We start from the raw sequence: 25060 nt of genomic DNA, 5'->3' as shown, positions 1-25060 counted from the left end.
TAATTACGAAACATCGCCAAATTTAACGTTTGTTTGACGTTTAATAAAATATTAATTAAACAGCTGACAACTACTAGAATAATTTATAGCTACTAAAATAATTAATTTTTCTGGACAAACCCTAAATATGATGGAACCTTCTTGAATTTCATTTTCAATAATAATAATAGTCTTGGTTAATACAGAAATTTAAAAATGTCTTTAGTGAAAACCAACCAAAAAAAAAAAAAGTACATACACTTTAACTTAGTGCTTACCATGCAATTATCAATACCGTCAAATATTTGAACCAACAGATTCGAATTATAAAATAATAAAAAAAAAATTGATAGGTGCAACTATAATGGTAAAGCATGTCTTAATTGACTTTTAATTTTCAGCTTCACTCTTGCATATCTTAAGACAAAATGTTGGGACATCAAGACAATGGACTCCAAAATATAACATCCCACCTTTCCGACCAAGACATAGACGCGTTTTGGGCAGTCTATAATCCGCTTTGGAAGCAGTCCGTGTGGTTTTATTTCTGTGCCAGAGCCAAATCTTTAACTCAAGATATGTTTTGCTAGTTTAAGGCTTCTTCATCTTTATATATATTACTTCAACTTTGTGCTTAGCATCCTCACTAAGGTTTGTTCCACCGCTAATCATATGGACACGGCTTGGTTCTAATATTAAGTTTTTAACATCCCAAATCTAGCAAGATATCGTCCATTTAGACTCAGTTTATTCGGTTTTGTTTTTGGGCTTAGAGGTAAGACTTTATCTCAGGAATAAAATTGTATGAGTTGAGTCTAAAACGGATAATATCTTATTTTAAAATACATTTATGATGATAAAATACATTTAAATTCAGCAAATCATCTCTACAAGATCCAGGATTTAATCAACCTAAGAAAAAAATAATCAAAAATGGCATTAGAATGCTCCTTGTATACACATATATTCATGCAAATGTAAAAGGTAAAATGCAAAGAGAACCACCCAAAAGATTATAATGAATTAAGGGATTTTGACTTAGCATAGTAATACATCTTTTCAATGTCTAAGAAAATTAAGTTATACTTTTCCAAAAAAAAAAAAAGAAAAAGAAAGAAAATTAAGTTGTTGATTGCATTGTTCATTTTAAAAAATGAAAAAGAGTTCATGATTTAATTATTATGTCTCGTTGGTGGTGATGATAAATCGATAAAGGTCAACATGATTGGGTTGTCACTATCATTACCAATCCAACCATTTTTTTAATTTTTAATTATTATTATTGCATGAATGATGAAAATATTTATATGGGATTTGAATTTCAATGATAATGTTGATGATGTAATGATGAGGATTAAGAAATTAAGGAATGGAGGTGCTTGATTGTGTCTTGGACTAAACAATCACACCTAAATCAGAAATTTCCTTCAGTCTATCATATATATTTGCTTTCCAATAATTTCAAACCCCCAAAATAAATAATTAATAATCTCTTTTCCCCTTAAATGTAGCCAAATGGTACTCAATGCATTTATATACTGATTATAATTATTGATTATTTAGTAAAATTTTAGTAATTATTGCTATTGAAATATAAAACAATAAGAAAAAATATAGTTATTTTTATATATTATAACAATTCACATAATATTTTATATTTTTTAAGGTGAATATATTATTTTTCTATTTTAATGTGTTATATAAATTTAAATTTTTTTCTTATAAATTATTTATTATTTTAAATAATTGTAAATAATATGATTACATAAAAATATTAATTGAAAAAATAATAATTTTATCAATAATTTTTATCATAGTTCAAATATAATAAAAATACAAATCAAATCATATATAATGTTGATTATGATAAAAAGCCATGCAATTGTTGAATTATATGGAGTCGGAAAATAAATTATTATGCTATATGTAAAAGGAAATGGACCCAATATTAATTGGTGATGCTCACCAACCCTAATTAAGGGACCTTGATTCCCTGACATATCAGTCATTGACTTGCTAGCTACTTGTCTGATTTTTGGCTTTCTTGCTATTCTCTAATCTTGATTGCACATTCAGAATTTTCCAATGCGAAAAGTAACTCACTTTTCAGAATTATTATTGATTGCAAACCATACGGGATTAAACGATAAATCCATATATGATCTGATAATAAATCAAATTTAAACTTTGTCCTTGATATTCAAAAAATTACTATGGAGCTTGCTATTTTTCCTTCCCCACCAACCAATAATGCCGTTTAAAACCCATGTATTTTACGTCGAATCCATAACAAAATTTTCCACAATATAATTTGGAATTTGCCTAGATTAAACTCTGATTAATTCATTTTATTTGTTTAATAAAAATAAAAAAATAAGCAAGAAATAGAAATTGGAATTTGCCTTGCCTCTCTCGTCCACTCCACATGCTTATCCACTAGATGTAATCCAAAAGTAGTCAAACCATTGTGCTTTAAGGATGTGTACAAAGCTGGAAAGTTGACAATGTTGGGTTTATTAGGAACATAATATATAGCGCACAGGCTACCTAAGAAAGCTGCCTCAGAATTTCAGGATACTGGAATTTTTGGAGAACCTACCTTTTGAAATTCCCAGAAATAGTTTTTCTTTTTTTGCAATTCTCATATCCATTTATGTTTGACGATAATTATAATAATAAAGATTATGAAAAATATTAATTATGACTCACAAATTACCTTAGTTACTTGTTTTGATTCATCACGTATATTGATAAATGAGAATGTAGTAGACGACATAAATTCAGAGCTTTGAGACGTATTCTATTTAGCAACTATATTAAATTTTTTTTTTTTAAATAATGACTATTTTTGTGCATTTATTTTAGATTTTTGAAATTTGCATTATGCTTTTTCCTAAAATATCTTATGAAGTACAAATGGAGCAATTACTTTTTTTTAAGCGAAATAAATAAACCCAACGATAATAACTATGGAAAGAATAATTATTAATTTAATAAATTAACAAAAGGAAAAGGACAATACATCTATTATTGTATTAAATATATAATTAATTAATTAAAACCGAGGCAGTTTCGCGTACACTGTAGAGAATGAGTAAGCCAGGTCAGTTTCCGGTGGAAAAATAACTTAATCACGTTTTCAGCCACTTGTTAATCCTAATTATTATAAAATAATAAAAGTCAATAAAATCATAAAATATTTTATGCTTTATTCTAACGACTCCATAACAACTTTCATATAGTAATAATAACAATAAAATATTTTTCGTTAATTTAAATTTTTCTTACAAAGGATTTACCTACCCTTCATGGTCTCCATTAGAAAGAAAATAAAATGGTAGTAATAATTTTTTTAAAAAAAATTCATTGATCGGTTGTAAATACACCGTACGTAAGTATTTTTTTTATTTTGGATCCTCTCGATAAAATAAAATATCATTTAGACTAATAATAATAAAATATTAAATATTTACAGGATTTAAACAAATCTCTCCTGTTTGCGTTTTCAGACTCTTAACAGAAAAAGAAAAGGATAAACAAATCCTGAGAAATTTGACTGAGTTGCCTTGTTATGACCATTTCTCTCTTATAACCAACACATATCCTTCTTTTTATCTTCTCTTTCCGATTATATATTTCAATATAAAAGAGAAAAAGGTCATACTTCTACAGCTAAACAGCACAAAATACTGAAAATATTCGTCATCAAGAAAGATCTCTAGAGAGAAAGAGAGAGAGAGAGAAGCCATGGCTGGTTTGCAAAGATCTGCAGTTTCTTTTAGAAGGCAAGGATCTTCTGGTCTTGTATGGGATGATAAGCTTGTATCAGGTGAGCTAAACCAAGTAGCAAATAACCAAAAACAAGAACAAGAACAAGAAATACAAGAAAAGTTTGACATCAAGCAAGAAAATGATGTTAATAAGCCTTCATCAGCAAGATCAATCAGTACCATTGAAAGGAGCCGATCCAACGGTGGACCAAGAGGTTACCGGACCGGTAAGGTGTCTCCAGCTATAGAACCTCCATCACCAAGAGTCTCTGCTTGTGGTTTTTGCAGTGCTTTTGGAAAACCAACAAAGAATCATCGGAAAAAGGCTGGTAAGATCAGATCACGATAATTTTTCATTCTTCCGGTGACCAAGTGGAATATTCCGGTGAATTTTGAGGAGGTGGGTATGGTATTTTTAATAATATTTATATATGCTGCTAGGTTTTTAGGTTTAAAAGAACTTCTTAATTTCATCTCAGTAAAGTGAGATGTAAGAGCTTTTCTTGAAACAAAATCCTCTCTATTGTTAAATTTAGTTATGGTCATGTTCTTGTTTTTCCTTTTTGTATTTCTCTATTAGATTTTAGATATAGCTTTCTTTATTGGGTTTGGATCCAATTATGTACATATGGTTTGGTTATTGAGAACATTTTACCTTTTCTTTCTTTGTGTACAAAAGCAAACCTTGATTCCTTTTTTCTCTTTTCTTCATTATCTTATACAATTCAGATTACAATCTGATTTTAAATTTGAAATCTTTTTATGGGCATATCAGATTTTACTTTCTTGAATAGAATTGGAATCTCTATCTTTTTTTTTCCCCTAAATTGTGAAAGGAATAGAATCTAGGTGAATCTCCTCTAGTTCTGTTACTTCTGCCAAGGTGATTCTGGCCTTTCTTGGGATCAACAAAGAAGGTGGACCCTGTTAATCATAGTAGTTGCAGTTTGTTAATTGCTAGTGGTAATCATCTTTTTTTTTTTTTTTTTTTTGACCGATTAGGAGGTTTAGGTACTTCATTGACCACGGCTACTCCGCATTGATTTCGCATAGGGATAATTATAACTTAGTTCACGAATTCGATACTTTAAAATGTAAGCTGTTCGGGCTAACATTTTTACCTTTGAGAATGAGTAGAGATTAGTTAAGTTTGTGGATCGTTAAAATAAACATGAGCAAGAAAACCTTATGCAAGTATTATAAAAAAAAAAAAAAAGTTGAAGCATAACATAACCCAATAGGTGGATGGATGGGTTGGTCAGGGCAAATTAATAACTGTATTAGGTCAATTTTTGTGAAAATCAAACCTTCTATATTATTTTCTTCTAATCTAATATTAATGTTTGTTTTAATTATAATTAAATCTTTGCTTATATTTGATTTAATAGTATGATAAATTAGGTTAAAAATTCAAATTTAAGAAATTCATAATCTAGCAGTAAGAATATTTGAGCTGTTGAAATAGGTCAGATTATGAGTGTTGTAGTGCAGAAAATAAAAGCATGTCATCGCCTCTTTCATTTTCTTCACAGTCTCACAGTTAACATGTGCCTGTAGAATAATAATTAAGGTCGGCAATCATTGGACCACGGCCCTTGCGCCCTCACCACATGTAAAAAGAGCATCCACAATTGACCCATATATGCAGATCTATCTTTATCTTCTTTTGCAATTTGGGTTATTTTTTACCGTGCTGGACATGTACGTTAATTTATCTTATTTTTTAAAGTGTTCGGTCTTTATACAATTTCTCTTATTTTCTTTTGTATTTAGGTTATTTTTTACGGTGTTCGGTAACATAACGTTTTACTTTTGAAGTTTAAGCGTTTAAAAATGCATTTAATTTAGCTGATTTTTGCAGTTGATAGCTATTTCGTGCCCAATAACTAAGTTGCAAGTGTTTGGTAGTACCCAATAACTAAATTGTAAGTGTTTGATAAACTTATTAATCAATAGCTGATAGCTGATAAAAGTGTCGTTAGCTTTCATAAGCTATATTTAGGAGCTTTGATAAAAGTCTCATTAGTTTCCATAAGCTATATTTATGAGCTTTTTCGTATTAGTTGGTAGCTGATTCGTATTAATATATATTATTTTGGACTTCATTAACTTTGTAAAAATAGTTATTAATATTTTTTTTCAAAATTAATATTTGTTATAATAATTTTATTATTTAAATTTTTTTCTTAAATATTATTTTAAAATTTTAAGCAATATTTTTATTTATGTAGTACATTAAAATAAATAATAATATATTCACCTTAATTTTATATATATATATATATATATATATATATATATATATATATATATATATATTAATATTATACTTCATGATATGTAAAAGCAATTATACCCTTAATAGTTATTTTATATTTTAATAACAACCGCTCCTAAAATTTTACGAAACAAACAATAATTAACTAATTGTTATCGGTCATCAGCCATCAACTATCAGCAACCACTATCAGTCATCGGCTGGTATGAACCAAACCAAACAGGTCCTAAGATAGCATTTTATAAAAAATTAACTTTTAGAGTTTAAGATAATATTTTATAAAAAAATTAAGTGACATTTAACTATATAAGATTTTATGAAAAGATAACAATTACTAAAATAACTAAATTTTGCCAAATAGATTCTTAATATGAGTTTAAAAACACCGAACAGACTCTTAATATGGGTTTAAAAACACAGTTGGATTACAGTTAATGAGTTAATCCTCCAAACGAATTAAGTTTAACTTTATTTTTGGAATCTATTAAACGAGCCAAGCTTGAGTAGTATATTATGAGTAGTATTTAAAATTATAATATAACTTTTCTACGGATTTATAAATCACAATATCTCAACATTAAAATGAAACTATTTTATATATTAAAATAACAAACATATAATATATATTTCTAAATTATATAATACATTACTAACTTATATAATAGTTAATGTTATACTAGAGCTCTCATGTAACTAAGCAGTAGAATATTAACTAATTCAATAATAACTCGTTACAACGTAGGTATTGGAAATCATATATCACACTAATAAAAAAATTATAAAATATTATATTAAAATAGAAATCATGTTTTTCTAAATCGTTTGCGAACCGGTTAAGTTCAATTTGATAAAAGTTTGGCTCGATTTCAGTTTTTTTTTTTTAAAACGAACTAAGTTTAAACTTAATTTTTAGATTGTAGATTGATTCGGTTCGATTTGAAATTATTTTCCAAATGAATAAAATTTGAACTTAATTTAACCAAATATAGCAACTATATTTAGGATTGAGCATAATTTGTAAAATCAACTACATCGAATTGAATTGACGGGTTATGCAATCCACTTATATTACACGCTTGCCATCCCATAAAATATTAGTTAATTTCAATACATGGTAATTTTTATTTAGTAATTTTTAATATAATCTCCAGCTTTTTATCAATCAGTAATATGAAATATTCATGTTTTAATTAGTTGATTATTAAAAGTAATAGTATATTTATTTTATTAAACAGGGGCAGACTAAAAAACTGCAAAAGATATTATATTCTGAAAAAAGGAAACAAAATTATAATTTAAACTAAATAAAAAATTAATTTTTTTTTTTTTTTTGAAACTGAGAGGCTGTTTGCTGTTTTTTTTTTTAGTTGTTTTTAGTGACGTAAATGCTAAAATGTGTGGCTAGCAATCCATTGTATTTGTACATATGGTGGGGTGGTGGTGCAGTTTGCTTTATTTATATAATGCAAAGCTGATGAAATTATCAAAGTTTATGTCATATTGTATTATTTTATTATTTTCATATATTATATTGCAATGTAACTAAATTCACGAAAACACTTGTTTTCGAGAAAATTAACATGGTTCAGCCCAACTTTAACCAGTACGTGGGCCGTGGGTGGACATGTAATAGAACAGTACACAGTCAAAAACAAACTCAATCAGTTGATTTCAACTAACCGTCAACAAATTTACAGTTCAAGTTTGCTATTTTAATGGTAAAGCTTCAATCTTTTCCACCTTCTGTTCATCTAAATGACAACCGAAGGAGCCTCTTGTTACTGTCGAATCTTTCTTTTCTTTATCTTTATCTTAATCATGCATTGTCAAATCAAAAGCATTAGAAAAAGACTTCAAGAAAAGGACGTCACATGTCGGTGGAGTAAGGAAGGCAACTGGGGAATGTCAGGTTCTGAGATTTGAAGTTGTTGTGACAACCTTAAAATTGTTCACAATCTATGAAGCAGCATTTGCATATTCCTGTATTCTTGAAAAGAAAATGAAAAACCAAGGAATTGCTTCCTGGTCGCCATTTCTGATTGTTTTGATTCATATTTGTGTATGTATCTGTACAAGTTTTGTATACACAGAAGGGTTTGATTCTCTCTTACAGCTTCCACAATCTGAGTTGTTGGCAAATACCCGACCCAGATCCAAAAGGGTTTTCTTTGTTGGTGATTTTGGTGCTAAAGGAGACGGTTTTAGTAATGATACAAAGGTGATAATTTACGTTGCATTTACAGTAATTTTAAATTTGATATGCGGTTTTGTTTATGTATTTATCTATTTTAAGCTGAAGAGTGTTTTAATTAGTTGACTTGAATGGTCTCTTGATGGTGGATTTTGAACCTTGCCTTTATTTGCTCTTTCGTGCAAAATCTTATTTTTATCTCAAATTATTTCAAGAATTAATGCTCCTTCCTCTGTGTATTTTATTATTTTCTGGGTTATCAGGCTTTTATTGATGCTTGGAGAATGGCTTGTTCTTGCCCAGCAAGAACCAGAATTATAATACCAGCTGGATTTATTTTTCTGGTCCATCCTGTTGATTTGGCTGGCCCTTGTAAATCTAGAATCACTCTTATTGTAAGAACAAACATTTGAATTAATTAGTCTTGCAATCAATTGGATTTATATTTAATTATTCTGTTTGTATATGGCTGTTCTTTTCAGTCATTGTATTGAAGTCGTAATTTTAACAGATATCCGGTACCATTACTGCGCCCAAAGATCCTGCTCATTGGAAAGGTCTAAATCCTCGTAAATGGCTGTACTTCCATGGGGTAAACCACCTCACAATAGATGGGGGAGGAACTATCAATGGCATGGGAAGAGGATGGTGGGCTCGTTCTTGCAAGATCAACCCCGTATATGTATTGCTCATCTCTCAGACTCCGTCTTTCTAAATATGTTTTTACTTGTGCAATTTTCTGAAATTGCCTTCAATTTTTGTCTGTGGCAGCCATGTCGACATGCACCTACGGTTAGTGCTGCTTATATTCTTGGAGCAATGTGTTTAGTTCCATTAATTTTTTTCCTTTCTGTTTTATTTTCCTCTCCAATTGTGGCTCAAGAATGCTGTGACTTAATCCAGTGTAACAATTACACCACAGGCCATTACCTTTCACAAGTGCAAGAATTTGAAAGTTAGGAACCTTAGCGTGGTCCATGGTCAACAAATGCACATATCATTCACAAATTGTATCCGAGTTATGGCATTCCATCTTGTAGTGATATCGCCTTCTTTTAGCCCAAACACTGATGGGATTCACATCAGTGCATCCCGTGGTGTGGAGGTCAGAGATAGCATAGTCAGGACAGGTTGGTTGTTTCAGAAACCCCTATGATCTTCAAAAAGATGAATAATCATTGATATTTCAGGCAACTATGCATCTTTGGAGTTCTATTTTTTTATTTTTTTATAATGCTTTATTGACATCGAAACAAGAGTATCCTGATTTGATTTGTTTTAAATTCTTTGTTTGTGATGTGTGATGAATCTTGCTAACGTATTTGTGTTCCTTTTAGTTTCTTATTAGTATTGGCATTTAGATTCAAGGAACTTGACCAGAACCTTGTTCTTGAATATTTTCCTTATAGCTTATGAAAAGTACAAATGCTTGTCTGAAAAAGCAGACAGCAGCAGTTATCCATTTCTATCTAGCATTCACCAATAGTTGCACACTGAATGTAGAACTTCAGTATTAAAATGCTCTTAATCTGACTTAAGTAAAATCTCAGGTCACTAGAGTGGCTGAGATGGAGGAAAAAGCAACATTAGCTTTTGTTCCAACTCCATGACTCTAGTGATTTTAAAAACCTCATGGGATATTGTCTTTGGTATTTTCTCTATCTTCAACATTCAACTACATGCAAGACATGAGGCTCAGGCACTTGAATTCTGATCTGCATTTTAGGTTTCTTACTTTGATTATATGCTAAAATTCTATCCAGGAGATGACTGCATCTCTATTGTCAGCAACTCTTCACGGATCAAAATCAAGAACTTTGCTTGTGGACCAGGCCATGGCATAAGGTAGTAAAAATTGCAATGATATTTCAAGGATTATATTGGCTTGCATATTTTTGACTAATTTATCCTTTATCCATTAGCATCGGGAGCTTGGGAAAATACAACTCTTCATCAAGAGTCTATGATATAATGGTAGATGGGGCATTCCTGTCCAACACTGATAATGGGGTCCGGATCAAAACGTGGCAGGTAATTTTCCCAACATCTCTCCTTTCTCAAAATTCGTGTGTTTTATGCAAGAGTGTTTGAAAATTGTCGAGTTGATATATTAAATAAGTATATTCATAATTATGGAATCCTGCCATTTTTTTACTTGATTAGGGAGGAAGCGGTAATGCTACTGAGATTAGGTTTCAGAATGTGTTCATGGAAAACGTATCAAATCCAATTATAATAGATCAATATTATTGTGATTCACCAATTTCATGTGCAAATCAGGTATGGGATTCTGATCATCCCCTTTTTGTTTACGGTTATGAATACAAAATCATCGACGCATTTCACTAGGGACAATGCAATTTTATTGGCTAAATTTTGCACCGACCATTGTGATTCTCAGAACAGTTCCTTTGATCTGAAAAACAAAACTTCATGTTTTAACGTCTTACAAATTATATGTAAGAGTTGCAGTAGTTTTTTAATAATCCAGGACAGGAGTTTGCTACATTCATGCAACATTATTGCTAAGCTCTCAGTCAGGAACCTTAAGGAAGCAGCTATGAGCTACTTTAGCCTTGATAACTGCATCTTGCCAAAAAACAGTGTAGATGCACAATTAGAGTACTTACCTTAATTAAAAGAGACTGTATAACCTATTATTGCATGATATGCAGACTTCAGCTGTTAAAGTCGCAAATATATCATTTGTGCACATCAAAGGAACTTCAGCTACAGAGAATGCCATAAAATTTGCTTGCAGTGATTACTCACCATGTGAAGGATTATATTTAGAAGATATTCAACTGGTATCACACACTGGGGACATCTCAAAATCTTTTTGTTGGGAAGCATATGGCTCAAGTTTGGATCCAGTCTATCCCCCTCCTTGCTTCTCATCTAGTGAAAGCTTCATTGAGCAGAAAGTTCTTTCTGATTCCCTTCAATTTTTCTGACAACAGGCTGCTTCAGTTGAATTGATCGTGTGAAAGTCCCAAGCAGGAGAATTTGGTCCAGGAATTTTGTCAAACCCAATTCTTTTTCAACAGGATGTCTAAGGCACCCCATAGCATGGTTTATGAATGATCATCCCATGGCGAAGATTAACTTATTTTTAGGAACTATTCTTGTATTTATTTTCTTGTATATGCTTAAGCTGAGCTATTCTTGTATAGATGCCTTTTCTTATTTGGTATTAGATGATTTAGAGCATCGCATAGGAAATGGCGAAATGGTGTAAATGGTAGAGACGTGGAAGACAAGCTGGCATGGACCTTGAGCTTGTGAGAAGTAATCAATTTCATTAATATTAGCAGCCTTTTGCTTGTTAATATTATGTTTACGGCTGCAAAGCTAAAATCCTGCATCATGTATACATTAAGACTATGAGAGATAATCAAATGCATAAATTCACTTTTGAACGTGCTCTGGCATATCTTTAAACTGCTAGTCATTATTTTCACGAAGACCAGCATCCAATTAAGCAGAGTACCGTTGGTATCCTGGATTAAGAATTTTCTTTTCAAATTAAGAAATGAATCCAAATGATATGCCAATAATTAGCAAAAAATAATTCAGCCTACGCAGTTGAGACTGTTTAAAATTATGCTTGGTCCACGGTTTTTCTTTATAAATTAAAAAATCAATCCACACTGTTAATAATAAAGTAAAAATCATTCAATTTAAGCAGTTCGGAGTCTGCTTAAATTGAATTACATTTACTCTAGTCCTTCCAATACAAAAAAAAAAAAAAAAAGAAAAAGAAAAGGCAACCTCATAAAGAAGCATTGCTGGAGTCTGCTAAGCCCAAGGAAATGGTTTTTAAACCCTGGTTCTTGGCATTCTTCAGACCATTCTTTGCAGATTTAGCAGAAATTATCGGGCGCCAAGATTGGGGCATCCCTCAGCAAGAGGCAAATCCAAGTTTTCTATAGTTCTAAATGTTCTTGGGACCATCTTATCAACATAAAGAGTTCCATCCAAATGGTCGCACTCATGCTGTAAAATGCGAGCCTGCCAGCCAGAAGCATTCACTTTGATTGGCTGGCCATAACGACTCAAACCTGTAACCTCAACATCAAGATATCGCTCCACTACTGCTCTGAATCCATCAACACTGCAAAGCAGGATAATTATAAAAAAAAAAAAAAGAAAAAAGAAATATAGGTCATCATTATCGAACAATATGCAATTTGTCAAGCAACAATATCAAATCCATGAATCAAATCAAGCAATAGAATCTCTTCTCTCTACCTAGCAATCCCAGATAGTTTGTTCAAAATTATCAAGTATTTGCATAAATAAGAGTATTTGAACTCAAGAATATTCATTGTGGTGTAATCTCGCGTGATACACATGCGAATAGCTTCTGAAGGACAAACAAATTTGACCATCAAGTTTCATCTTACCTTAAACACCCTTCAAAAAAGAATGCAGTTCTGTTACTCTTTTTTTCAAGCTTTGGGTTCAGGATCACCTGCCTCAAATGAACTAATAAATTGCAAAAGTGAAGTGAAAATTCTTTTATGCTGAAAATTTCGATATCAATAATTGGAAAATTCTCCCTTTCCATGCAATTCAACATACCAGAAGATCAAAAGGGCGTCTATCCTGTGCTTTAGTCTCTTCCTTAGGTGCATACCTGATATATTCTTTTGTATCTTCTAAAACTATGATCTGCAGAGTGAAAGTAATACACGATTGTCATTTAGACTAGGTTTACTTTTTGGGAAAGCAAGGTGGTGAAACAAAAAAAAAAAAAGAGAATCCATTCCCAATTTGTCAATTGATGTGTTGAATAATCTCAGAGAACGAAGTCCTCAATTCTCAATTTGTACAACAAAAATATTTCTCGTACTGTCATACATGTACAACCAGCAGAAAATTCTTGACACTTTGTCTTTGAGAATCAGGCATTTGATTCACTGGTTGCATGAAAGGAAGACTGCTATTACTTCAAACTTCAACCATAACAAAGTTGTAACATTTGACATTTTAATGCTTTGCAATTCTGTTTCACCTCTAATTACAACATTGTGATCATCAAAAGGATAGCATGAAAAATTATTATACAAGTCTATTGCCACCAGCAATTGCCCCATTAAATCAGAGGAAATCTAATAAAAAAGAAGACAACTATAGAAGAAATACAAGTAAAACAAAACAGCAGCAGAAAGTTGATAGCATTTATCCCTTAAGGTAGGCCTAGTGCACAAGAAATTAAGCTATTCGATAACCATTATCCTATTAATTCATCAGGTAACCTCAAAAACAAGAGCAAGTGAATACAACCATCATAACTAATCACTTTTCAAAATGCTATAAACCTAAATCTTCTTCTGTAACATTGTCAAAAGTCCTAGTTCCTAACCAAATGACAAAATCAAGTACTAACATAGTTCATTTCAGAATTTTTACCTGTTTCGGGAGAGCCACTAGCGGACAACGAACAATTAACTAGGTTATTGTTCAAGTGCGTGGGTAATCCCACTATCAGATAAATGCACTAATACTAGGTGGCATATAATAAGAAAAGGGTGAACCGACCAAAATAGGTTATTTTATCTGAAAGGTAAGTGCATTTATATCTCAGTATTAAATACATTACACTATTTGAGGCCCAGAATCGTAACAGTTATATCATTGCTGTCATCATTTTAATATTAATTCCATAAATATAATCTCTACACGACCAAGTTCTAAACTTTGTGTGCTCTCATTTTCATGTAAGCAAAATAGCATGAAAAAATTTATACATAAAGCATTTTTCTGATTTTTCCTTAATTTTCTAAACAGCAAAACATTAAAAGAAGCAACATCATAAACCTACCCTTAAAGGGACTCCAATCTGGGGAGCAGCAAGCCCAACGCCAGGAGCCATTCTCATAGCCTTAATCATATCATCAATTATCTTCTGAATCCTTTCTGACCCGATTTCCTCCGGGTCAACTTCTCGGGCCGGCTCATGTAAAACCGGATCACCAGCTTTAACGATATCTGGAAAGCTTGTTTTCTTCTTCTCTCCAAGACCCAGAAACCAACCCGCCTTGGCAGTTAAAGAGGAGGAGAAAGAGTTATGGAACGTGGATTTGGGGTTCGAGCTTAAAAATTCGGGTTTGGAAATGGACATTCGGGCAAAACGAGATAACGGAGCGAGCGTGACCGCTCGAGGGACTCCATGGGTGTAGGGATTGAGGCATTTCTCTGCCAGAGATATCGGGAGGAGACGGAGGGAGAATCGTTGGAGTGTCTCCATGGGTGGAGGAGTTTGGTTGTTCAGACAGACTTTGGGTTTGGGCAGTGGGTTTAAGGAAAACAAGACGACGAGGTTGTTGTCCTAATAATGGGCTTGGCTACATGGGCTATTACTTAGGTTACGGTCTCCTAAATGGGCCAAGCCTTGTCTTCTGTTTTAGATGGAATATGCTTTGCTCAATCTGTCTATACCATTTTTTTTTTTCAATTTTTTTAAAAATTGTTTTTTCCTATGAAATATTTTTTTTGTATATCCATCCTATAAAATCAAAGTCAAAACACAAAAATCACAAATTAAAAAACTATATAAGCCTACCGAAATTTGAGTTTTTTTTTTCTTCTTAAATGCTAAAGCTAATCAATTTTTATTAAATAAATAAATTTACTCAAAAAATAATTTATAAAATGAGAAAAAGAAACTATTCTTTGTACATAAAAGAACTGAAAATGTTGTGATATAAATATTCAAGAGTTTATGAAGAAGTAATACTAGCATGAACCATGAAGTTGTAGTTTTATAAAACATTTTTTTTTAATTTTTAAATAGTTTTTTTTTTTTTAAAAAAAAGCTAAAGTTATTACTCACTTTCAACCAATATGAAGGTCTTGTTGAATTTCTATTTGATGGGAATTGATTGGAAGAATCCTTACATTATTGATTTTGGTTGAAAATTATTAATTAGGGTTTGTATATATCCTTTTAGGGTCATCTAGATTTTATGGGTCTCAATGTATGAGTGGACCTTGAATATAAATATTATTATGGTTCTCCATGAAGCAAAAGGATAAGCTGGCAATGTGGTGAATTAATTTCTGTACTCACAAGTGAAACCCTAATTAAAAAATAGAGTTTCATATGTAAGTTTTGGATTTTGTTCAATAAATTAGAACAAAAGCCAAAATCAATGGTTACATCTATAATTGAGCTTAGGTAATCCCACATGGGAGACAACCTGTTGCCATACCTTACCAATTAATGTCAAGCATGTGCAATCCATTCTCCATCCTCTCTCTACTCTCTTTAATTTAAAGCACAAAACTACTCCATACAATGCATCTAACTATATATAAATCAATTCAAATACTTCATATATGTGTTTTAGGGTGGAGCTAGACTTTAAAATTTAAGAGACAATAATAATTTTTTTAAAAATTAAGGGATCAAAGTGAAAAAATAAATTTATATTAAATTTTAAAAAAATTCTAAAGTTTGGAGCTCGAGTTTCCCCGGTCCTTCCCTCCTTCTTTGGTTTAAAATTATATAATAGAGATTTTAAAAATTCTTACAATGGAAAACACTTAAATTTAAAATCTCTCGCTCTTTATATAAAATCAATCAGTTAAGATGCGATTATATATATTGTGATATATGTTTAAAATAGAAGTTCCAAATTGGGCAACCTAAGCAGTTGATTAGCAAACTGTCGGTTCCAAACCTCATCTTAAGCCGCACGTTTTTGAATCGAATTGAATGGTTGATATAACATGCGTGTTGGTAATTCAAAAATTGGGCGAAATTCTTTTTCCAGGTCAGCAAAGACGGCTAATTTGGGCAGCCCCTCTTTTGCTAATTCAAACCTCCAAGGCTCCAACCATAATTTTTTTTTTACGAACCCTATATATATATTTTTTTCATATTTCATTTTTATTTTTATATTTATTTAATTCAGATAAAATCGTTCAAAAATAATTATTTCATATTTTTATTAACAATGATATTAGCTTTTATTTTTCAAGTATTTGACATGTAAATTGTAAAAGCATATCCTTAACATATACTCTCTCAATATAGGAAGTATCTAAATTTAACTTGTGGCTATCTTTTATTATAGCAAAGAGTGCTCTTTTAGCCAAAAATGTAAAAAGCTGGAATCTTTGATAAGTCAATTGTTAATAATTGACTCAATATATAAGATATATTAAAAAATAGTAGCATTTCCTCTTCGCTTCTCTTTTCTCACATGTATATATAAGCCAATTGGCCATGAAATGCATATATCAACAAGAAAAATGAAGAGGAAGCAACTCGTCAAGCAAGAAGTGATGAAGAACAATAACAGCTCTTTCCCTTCCCAATACAGAAACTACTCCACAAGTTCTGAAGCAAAAGATGATGTTGTTCATAGTTTGAATAAGGAAGATAGATCATCAGTTGTTACAGAGAATAAACCAGTTGCACAAAAGCTAGAAAGCAAGCCATCCATGGATATAAATGAAAGTGCAGAAGCATTTATCAAGAATTTCAGGCACCAACTCTTGATTCAGAGACTCGAATCTATCGAAAATTACGAGCAAATGCTAGCAAGAGGTCTTTAATTATATGAACTCAAATATATATAGATATATATAATTTGTTGTATTCTCTCTTGATCTCATGCATATCCATGGTTGAGAGAGAGAGAGAGAAAATAAAACATGTATGAGAATACCAATAATTCTCTCTTTATTTGATTTTTACATTATAGTTTGCAATTAGATTAATGGTCTACAAGTTGACGGTAGCATACATTATAATGCGAAATCGAAGTAAGAACGTTGGATCCTAATAATTTCTATCTTCTTTAAATATTTTTAATGTATAAAAGAATATTCAATATTTCTATTATAATTATCCACCATTCTGAGGTTAAAAAAAAAGTTAATCACAAAAAGAGAAAGTTCAATATTCAAAATCTCAGTAAATACTAAAGTTTTCGACCAATGCATATATAATTTTATATACACCCAAGTATTATTTTTATAAATTGAACCTGACACTCTAAAATTATCCATTGAACTCAATTATGCCGTATTGTTTTTATAATAAATATGCAAGTTTATTTATTTTAATGAGCTCTATTATTATTATCAGCACTACTTATAGTAGTTTTCTCATATTCTTTTCAATTCAATTGAATTAATGTATTGGTATTTTTGTTTTGCTTAATGATTTTCAAATTCAAACTGTTTTATCATGTCAATTGTCAAGCATATAACAAAGGAAGAATGGGAAGAGTGATGGGCCAAGCCTTGGTGCCCATACACCCAACTCCAATATGCAGCCTAAAAAATGAAACAATTGCTAAGTGTCAATTCTTATTGGGCCCAATGGCAAATGAAATTGTTGAGTTTCCAACTTTTTTTTTTTTTTTTCAACTTGAAATGTAAGTCTACAAGTTGTAAATTTCAATTGAAATTGAATTAATAAAAAATGTCATTGGCAAAACTATATGCTAATATAATTAACAAATACAGAAAAATAAATAAATTTTCGTATAAATTCGAAACTCGTTCCCCCTCGATCAAATATCTCAAATTTGATTCTATCAAATATATTAAATTTAATTTTTTAACACCTCGATCATTATCTCTATCAAATATCTCAAAATTAATCAAATATCTCTATTAAATATCTCTCAAATTTGATTCTTTAACATCTGCGGTATTTGACCTTTAATATCTCAAATTTGATTTAACATCTGCGGTATTTAACCTCGACATAGTCCCTTTAATATCTCAAATTTGATTTAACATCTAGTCCCTTTAATATCTCAAATTTGATTTAACATCTGCCGTATTTAACCTCGACATAGTCCGAACTAATATTTAACCTCGACATGATAACATAGTTCGAACTTAGTGATTCAGTGAAGCTTCAGATTCCAGTGTGTATAAAAAAACAAATTCACTAATTGTATTTTTCTTAATATCGTTAAGAAATTAAAAAAAAATCGAAATTTTGATATTACTGTTTCTTGAGAAACACAAAACGATAATAGTACATACAAGTTTAAGATAAAAAAAAAAAAAAAAAAGAAAACAAAATGATCATCACAATTCTCATTGCATCACATTTTGCATCTGTCTTATTGCTACTACAACAACTAGCTGACCAGCCTGATCAAGAAAACAAAGACAACAAAAAGAAAATAAAGACAAAGTACAACAAAAGAAAACACAGATACATATATTATAATACCCCACCACCACCTGACCTGACCTCTATTAATTTTATTGATTGGGAACCAAAATGAAAATGCTCCAACTACTGTTGAACCACTTGCTTGATCTGCTGCTGATTGTGCTGTATCATCTGTAGATTGACACGAGAACAGGATCTTGCTACCTCTCCAGCTAAAGGAATCACTGGCAAACTATCACAATTGCATATCTCGATCATGAACCCATCTGGGTCATGGAAAAATAGTTGATCTACATGGATTCCACCTTCTTCCACCATAGCTCTCACATGCTTTATTCCCATTTCTTTCAGCTTCTTCTCCACTGCTCCCATGCTCTCACACTACAACCCCCCAAAAGAAAAAGAAAATTATTACATATCACTTTCATGTGCAAGGAAAATGCTCGACAACCAGAAAATTAGTTTCAAATGTACTAATGATATAAGTGAATTTGATGTGACTGCTCAGCAACTACAATCTCAGCCACAAATGTTCAGTAACTTTCAGATGCATATCTTTGATTGAAGAATTCTCAGATCTTATCTTTTTTATACTTTTTTGATAGGAAAAAACAAAATGAGGATGATGACAACTTTTGATGATCAACTCTGCCTAAAAAACCAGTAGTTAAAATGACAAGGGAAACCCAATTTGTCTTCTGCTTCGTCTTCTATGGCCGGCTTTCCTCTATAATTAGGTAAGGCCTTTTTTTCTTTTCATACGAAACTTTCTTGATCTCTATATACGTAATACCAAAACTTGATTAAGAACCAGTAGTTTCTTGATCGTATCTTAAAAAGACTCATCAATCCAATTATAGGAGAAGAAATGATCTAAAATGATCCAACAGTTATATACAAGATCAAACTTCCTCGATTAGGAGTAAGATTATACCTAAAAGATAATCTAATTGACAGAGGAAAGCACTATCCCGAAGGTCCCAAAGTTTCAGTTAATATGTAATAAAGAAATTGAATGGGTTTTATATTTTTCATTGCAGCATCATATAAGTTTGTCATTTCTCTCTTTGTATTACATGAATACATTTCTTTGTTTTGTATATAACACTATTGCGTGAAGCAGATGATGTCTTGATTCAATGTTCAAAAAATACAAATATGGAGATACACGACAAAAACAGCAAACAAGAATAAAACTTAATTAAAAACTAATGCAAGTTTAAATCAAATTAAAAACCTAATAAACAAACAGAGCACAACTATATATAGAAATTGTCATTATTTACCTGGAAAGAGATATGATTGTCCTTTGGGTTAATTTCAGTTTTCTTGGGCATGTTGTCTGGATCTTCTGATTGCAATAGATGAATTCCAATTCCATAACCATACAACCTAAGCATACACAAAACGATATCACAAATGATAATTAACCCATACTTAAATCAGAATTAACACACAATTAATTTGCTTTCAGAAAAACCCAGAAGGAATCAAACTTCTGCCATTTTCTGTGCTTTAAACCCATTAACTAAATTGGGATTTTCTTTAATTTTTATATATTGTTTGTGTTTTTGATTTTGATTAAAACTGAGAATTGAATTACCAAGCTCCATCAAAGTCAAAGGATCCGGGCCTCCTTATTGGCACGAATCCAAGAACATTTTCATAGAAATCAACCGATTGCTCAACTGATTTGCACAAATGCGAGATGTGATTCAACGACTTGAGATGGAGAGGGTTTCCCGTAGTTTCCTTCATTTTCCGAGAAAATTGTCAGGATTTCAAGAAAACAGAAACCAAATACCACCAGAAAACAAAATTTTCTTGGAAAAAAGAATGGGCAATAAAGAATCAAACAGATAATGAGAAAATAAACGAAAGAAATTGAAGAGAAATTCAAGAAATAGAATTTGAGAAAGTTACGGAACCACAAAGTGAAATGAAAACGCAAGAAAGTAGCAGTTATTTATAGAGAGAAATTCTGGGATGTATTGTACAAGAATTATGCCACGTGTCCTTCATGCAACGTATTTTTGTAGATGACTCTGACACGTAGATGTTTCGCTGACTAGGATTTTCACCAATCGTATCAAAACTGGGTCTGACACGTACGATTCCTATTTAGCACTCTGTGATATTTTATTTGGTGTGGGGTTAGATACACGTAATCACCGACCAGCGTGGCAGTATCTGCATAATTGGGCCAAATCATAAATTGACATCTAAATTTTTGGTGGCATCTTCAAGTGTTTTACTTCAACAGGGGATTTTTTGTTCAATTGATTCATGCATCTCATAACTATATTCATATCCCACGATCACCTTAAATGTATTTGGTAAGTTTTACGATCAAGGGAAAATAATTATTTTATCTCTGAGGTTTGTCATAATTATTTAAGTAGCCTCTGATATTTATACAAATATTTATAACGTTCATAAAGTTCACTTTCGTCATATTAATTGATCATTCCGTCCAAAAAATAGACATTTTCTATTAATTTTGAGAGAAAAGACGAAATTATCCTTTATAAATTTTCATTAACATTATGGAAATAATTATTTCGTCCCTAAGGTTTGCTATAATTATTTAAGTAGTTTCTAAGGTTCACTTCCGTCATATTACTTGGTCCTTCCATCCAAAAAATACATTTTTTCCATTAATTTTGAGAAAAAAAGACGAAATTATCTTTTATAAGTTTTCATTGCATTATTGTCAATCTCTTTCCTCAAAAATACTTAAAACTCAAATTTTCACCATCTTTCTCCACCCAACACAGTCTTCATTGCCATCACTGTGTCTCTGTCAACCATCATCTCCATAACCAAATCACTACCAAAACTAAAACCCGACATCCAAACTCAATCAAGCCATATTTGGATTCTCCTTAACCAGATCATAATTTTTTTTCTTAAATATGATTTGATTCTCCTTAACCAAATTTTCTTAATTTTTTTTGTGCATTTCTACTTTTTTTTTTTTCTTTAACACAAAAAGAGACTATAGGTGTATTAATCATTGTTCTCATCGGCTTGGACTACCGGTCAGGTGTTGATGTCCCAATTTAAAACACCTCTATAAAACGCACCGCCTTCGAACAATGGTGGGAGACCCTGCCCCCTCAACCCATAATAGCAAAAGCTCAGTCTAAGGAATGCCTTATTTAAACGTCAAGTCGGGCAAACCACTCGGTAGCAGAGTCAATATTTAGATATCATGCGTAACGGGATGCACTCAGAGTCAATGTTGTTTGAGCTAATTAATCATGTATCAATATCTAAATTTCTAACATAAATTGTTTGTCTTTAACTGAATAGATGAACTCGGTATGAAAAAAAATTATTTAATTAACTTTTTAATAATATAATTAGCAGCCTCTTTAATTTCTAATAGAACTTGGTAGGTAAAAACATTTCTTATTGACAATTGATCTCTAAATATTTCTAAATTTATAATTTATAATTAATTATTTAATTCAACAATTTTTTAAAGTACAATTAATATTAAATTTACTCGCTATATACATTTCTAATCATTTAACAGTCTCAATTATTATTTCACAGCTAGTGTTTTTGAGACAGGAGTTACGTGGAATTGTAGATTATATAAATATATGAAATTAACAATCAACAGCGAAATTTACTTCGTGAATGAGTCAGCACGAATATGACCTACACTTTGTTTATTCTCCACAAGCATAAAGAAAGTGAAAGAAACTTTTAAAATATATGATTCATGGCATTTAATAAAATAAAATTAGACAACATGTATCTATAAATGTAAGATTTGAATTACACAATAAGACAAATCCTATTTCTAATTTTCCTTTTGGCATACATGTTTTTATATTCAGATTGGAGCTCTACTCTAGATTTCGAACTTCTGACTTCGCATTATTGGTAAAATTTATCTAAGCCTGTTAACATAATTTTTTTTATTTAATATATAACCTTATTTAACAAATCTCATCGTATATATTTAATTTGATGATATTATAATACACTTGTTTAATTCAAATATCATAATGAGAACATGACAAATAAATAATTCTTGAAGACATATGTGTCTTCTCAACATGATATATATGTCACTCTCTTGAGAAGGAAACCTAATTTTAGTAAAATAATAGGAATACTTTATGATCCTTTATCAATAAATATTAAATAATTAATCAATTTTATATATTTTGTAATTTCATTTATTCACTTGGCTTCAATTGGTATTCAATCTTGCAATTTTGATTGAAATGAAATCCATTAGTAGTGGTATGTGTATATTTTATTATTTTTAATATGTTGATAATATTACAAATACATATATATATATATATATATATATATATATATATTTATTTATTTATTTATTTAAAGAAAATAATTTAAAAAATATATATGTTGATAATACCCACATTTTTTCATTTACATTATGAGGTTTTTTGAAAGTCTAAATCTTTGTATTTGGGATATATATATATATATAGAAAATATATATGTTGATAATACAAACGTTTTTTGAAAGTCTAAATCCTTGTATTTGTGATACACATGTGTCAAACACTTGAACAAGAAGTTGAGATATTCCCTTAAAATTACTAATTATGATTGATAAGTACACAATGGTCACAAGTTAGTTACTTATGCCATATGGAAGAACAACCTTTCTAAGTCATAAATTCTGATGTTGGAGTTACACGAACGATATCCCGATCTTTAAAATAGCTACCCTCGAAAATCTTTTCTTTTTTAAATTAGTGAGAAAACTAATCAGATCATATCCGATATTATTAAAAATACGCTGAGATACAACTAACAAATTGAATGGATGAATAAAATAAAATCCATTTTGTTAATATTTGCCAGTGGTATTGAGTTGCACTGGGATTAACATATTACAATTTTTGTTTTATTGTTTGTTTTATTTTCCCTTTTTTATATATATATAACTATTATATATTGGCATGGCTGGAGCAGTGGTGTCATAAACAGTTAGGTATAAGTATTTGATCAGAATTTGGCATTTTTGCTCATCAAATGATTCTCTCTTACACATGTACTATAACCTGCAGGTTACACTCCATAGGACAAATGCATGTTAATTTAAAGATGCTTACAGTGAGCTAACTTGTTATAGTAAGACAATATTATTTTATATATATATATATATATATATTTGACCTGGAAGGAGAACCATTCATAAACAGCTCAATTATTTATATGAACAGTGAGATATGTCTCAAATTGAAATAGAAGCTTAAAATTAATGGGGCCATCATTTTTTTTAATATATATATTGCTCTACTAGAAAAAGCCAAATTTCACTTTATTATGATAATTGATCAAGTGTTTTCTACACAGCTGGAAATAATCAATAATATATTCTCTTTCAAATTATTATTTATAATTACACAATAATAATTTTTTTAGGAATAATTTAAAAATCCCAATTTATAATGTGATGATTAAAATCAAGTATCATAATGATGTTTTATTTTTCTTTCCCTTCTTACAGTGAATAATAGAATGAACAGTTGATGTTTTAACATTCTATTCCAGGTACTGAATATAATTTAAAAATGTAAAGAGTTAAAAGATTTTAAATTCACGATTATCTGAGTTTTCATTACTATCAATATTTTATTTTAAAAGGACTTTCCAGAAACATATATGTATGCAGTAATTTCCACACAGTGCTGGAGAGGTCGAGAGTCTTCCATAATAATAAATTTCTAAAATCATAATTCTCCATTGTCACTTTCATGGTTGCTATTTGTTCAGTATAATATTAGTAGTAATTGCTGTTGTAAATGTCATCTCATTGACTAATTACGTACTTAGGGTTATTATTATGTGTTTAAGTTTAATTTATTAAACAACTGGATCTCAGCTTGATTCTGATGTGATTGGATTCCTAGTCGAAGCACTATTAATTTGAAGCTCATAAAGGGGGAAAAAAACAAACAAACAGAAACCCTTAATTAATCATTATTATAATAATAATTATTATAAATAATTAATTAATTAATTATGTGAGCTGGTTGTCACGAGCATACAAAACATTCATATGTTGGTGAAAATGATTGATAATGAAAGTTGTTTAGCTAACATTAATTCCTGTAATTTTTGCCACGTTCATCCTAGTCAACAAGCACTAACACACCATATCGTATGCTGCCAAGTACAAAAAACAGGTGAGAAAAAACTTTGTCATTTAGGGTACTTTATTTCCCAAAAATAATTTATCTTCCAAAAAGTTTTTCTCAACACAAATTTATATTAATGACCACTAAATTAAAAATGTGGGTATGTAAGATTATATTAAGCCATGTTCAGCAACAATATTTGAAGTAGTTTTTAATATTTTGATTCGATTAAATATTATCTTAATTAATATATTAAGTCTAGTCAACTGCTCATTTTTTTTTTTAAAAAAATTAACAGTTACTAGAACAACTAAGATCACTTAACAATGACTTTTGAAAAGTTTTTTTTTTTAAGTCATAAAAAAATAATTACCTAAAAATGACTAATTATAAAGTTTTGTAGTGAGTCATTGTATCAAACATTTTTTGCACTAAAATAATGAGTTTGAAAGTGGCTTGTAGTTGTGGGAAAAGGTGGTTTTTGAGATGAGGTTGTGGAAATAAATTTTAAATACACTTACAAGGGTTAGTGACTTTAATTAAGTTGTCCGC

The 25060-nt window shown here is 30.4% G+C and overlaps 5 protein-coding genes across 6 annotated transcripts; 3 read left to right on the top strand and 2 right to left on the bottom strand.

Annotated features, from left to right (window-relative positions):
- Window positions 1-3484: 3484 nt before the first annotated feature.
- LOC105634881 (MAPK kinase substrate protein At1g80180) lies at window positions 3485-4410 on the top strand. The gene has a single exon (XM_012217827.4). It carries the CDS (start codon window positions 3727-3729, stop codon window positions 4096-4098), a length of 372 nt encoding a protein of 123 aa, XP_012073217.1. The 5' UTR covers window positions 3485-3726; the 3' UTR covers window positions 4099-4410.
- Window positions 4411-7767: 3357 nt separating this feature from the next.
- Window positions 7768-11637, top strand: LOC105634880 (Pectin lyase-like superfamily protein). 2 transcript variants are annotated; one of them, XM_012217825.3, is made up of 9 exons: window positions 7772-8245; window positions 8482-8613; window positions 8730-8900; window positions 8990-9010; window positions 9141-9348; window positions 9982-10063; window positions 10141-10249; window positions 10382-10498; window positions 10894-11637. In XM_012217825.3, exons 1-9 carry the CDS (start codon window positions 8027-8029, stop codon window positions 11170-11172), a joined length of 1338 nt encoding a protein of 445 aa, XP_012073215.1. In that variant the 5' UTR covers window positions 7772-8026; the 3' UTR covers window positions 11173-11637. The 2 variants fall into 2 exon arrangements, with proteins under 2 accessions (XP_089571572.1, XP_012073215.1); XM_089715446.1 differs by lacking the exon at window positions 10382-10498 and having other exon boundaries at window positions 7768-8245.
- Window positions 11638-11810: 173 nt separating this feature from the next.
- On the bottom strand, window positions 11811-14529 carry PDF1A (peptide deformylase 1A). Its single transcript, XM_012217824.4, has 4 exons — window positions 14046-14529; window positions 12803-12892; window positions 12625-12692; window positions 11811-12332 (listed from the first exon to the last, which is right to left on the bottom strand). The coding sequence occupies exons 1-4, from the start codon at window positions 14469-14471 to the stop codon at window positions 12092-12094; spliced, it is 825 nt and encodes a 274-aa protein (XP_012073214.1). The 5' UTR covers window positions 14472-14529; the 3' UTR covers window positions 11811-12091.
- A 1898-nt stretch (window positions 14530-16427) lies between these two features.
- Window positions 16428-16945, top strand: LOC149499371 (uncharacterized). Its single transcript, XM_089715467.1, has one exon. It carries the CDS (start codon window positions 16460-16462, stop codon window positions 16784-16786), a length of 327 nt encoding a protein of 108 aa, XP_089571593.1. The 5' UTR covers window positions 16428-16459; the 3' UTR covers window positions 16787-16945.
- A 1224-nt stretch (window positions 16946-18169) lies between these two features.
- On the bottom strand, window positions 18170-20323 carry JHL06P13.16 (glyoxylase I 4). The gene is made up of 3 exons (XM_012217822.4): window positions 19975-20323; window positions 19658-19763; window positions 18170-18752 (listed from the first exon to the last, which is right to left on the bottom strand). The coding sequence occupies exons 1-3, from the start codon at window positions 20127-20129 to the stop codon at window positions 18495-18497; spliced, it is 519 nt and encodes a 172-aa protein (XP_012073212.1). The 5' UTR covers window positions 20130-20323; the 3' UTR covers window positions 18170-18494.
- Between the last annotated feature and the right edge of the window lie 4737 nt (window positions 20324-25060).

The sequence above is a fragment of the Jatropha curcas genome, chromosome 1, assembly GCF_041381405.1.
Source record: "Jatropha curcas cultivar XTBG-Jc1 chromosome 1, XTBG_Jcur_1.0, whole genome shotgun sequence".
NCBI classification, from domain to species: Eukaryota; Viridiplantae; Streptophyta; class Magnoliopsida; order Malpighiales; family Euphorbiaceae; genus Jatropha; species Jatropha curcas.
This window is presented reverse-complemented; position numbering and strand designations above follow the sequence as displayed.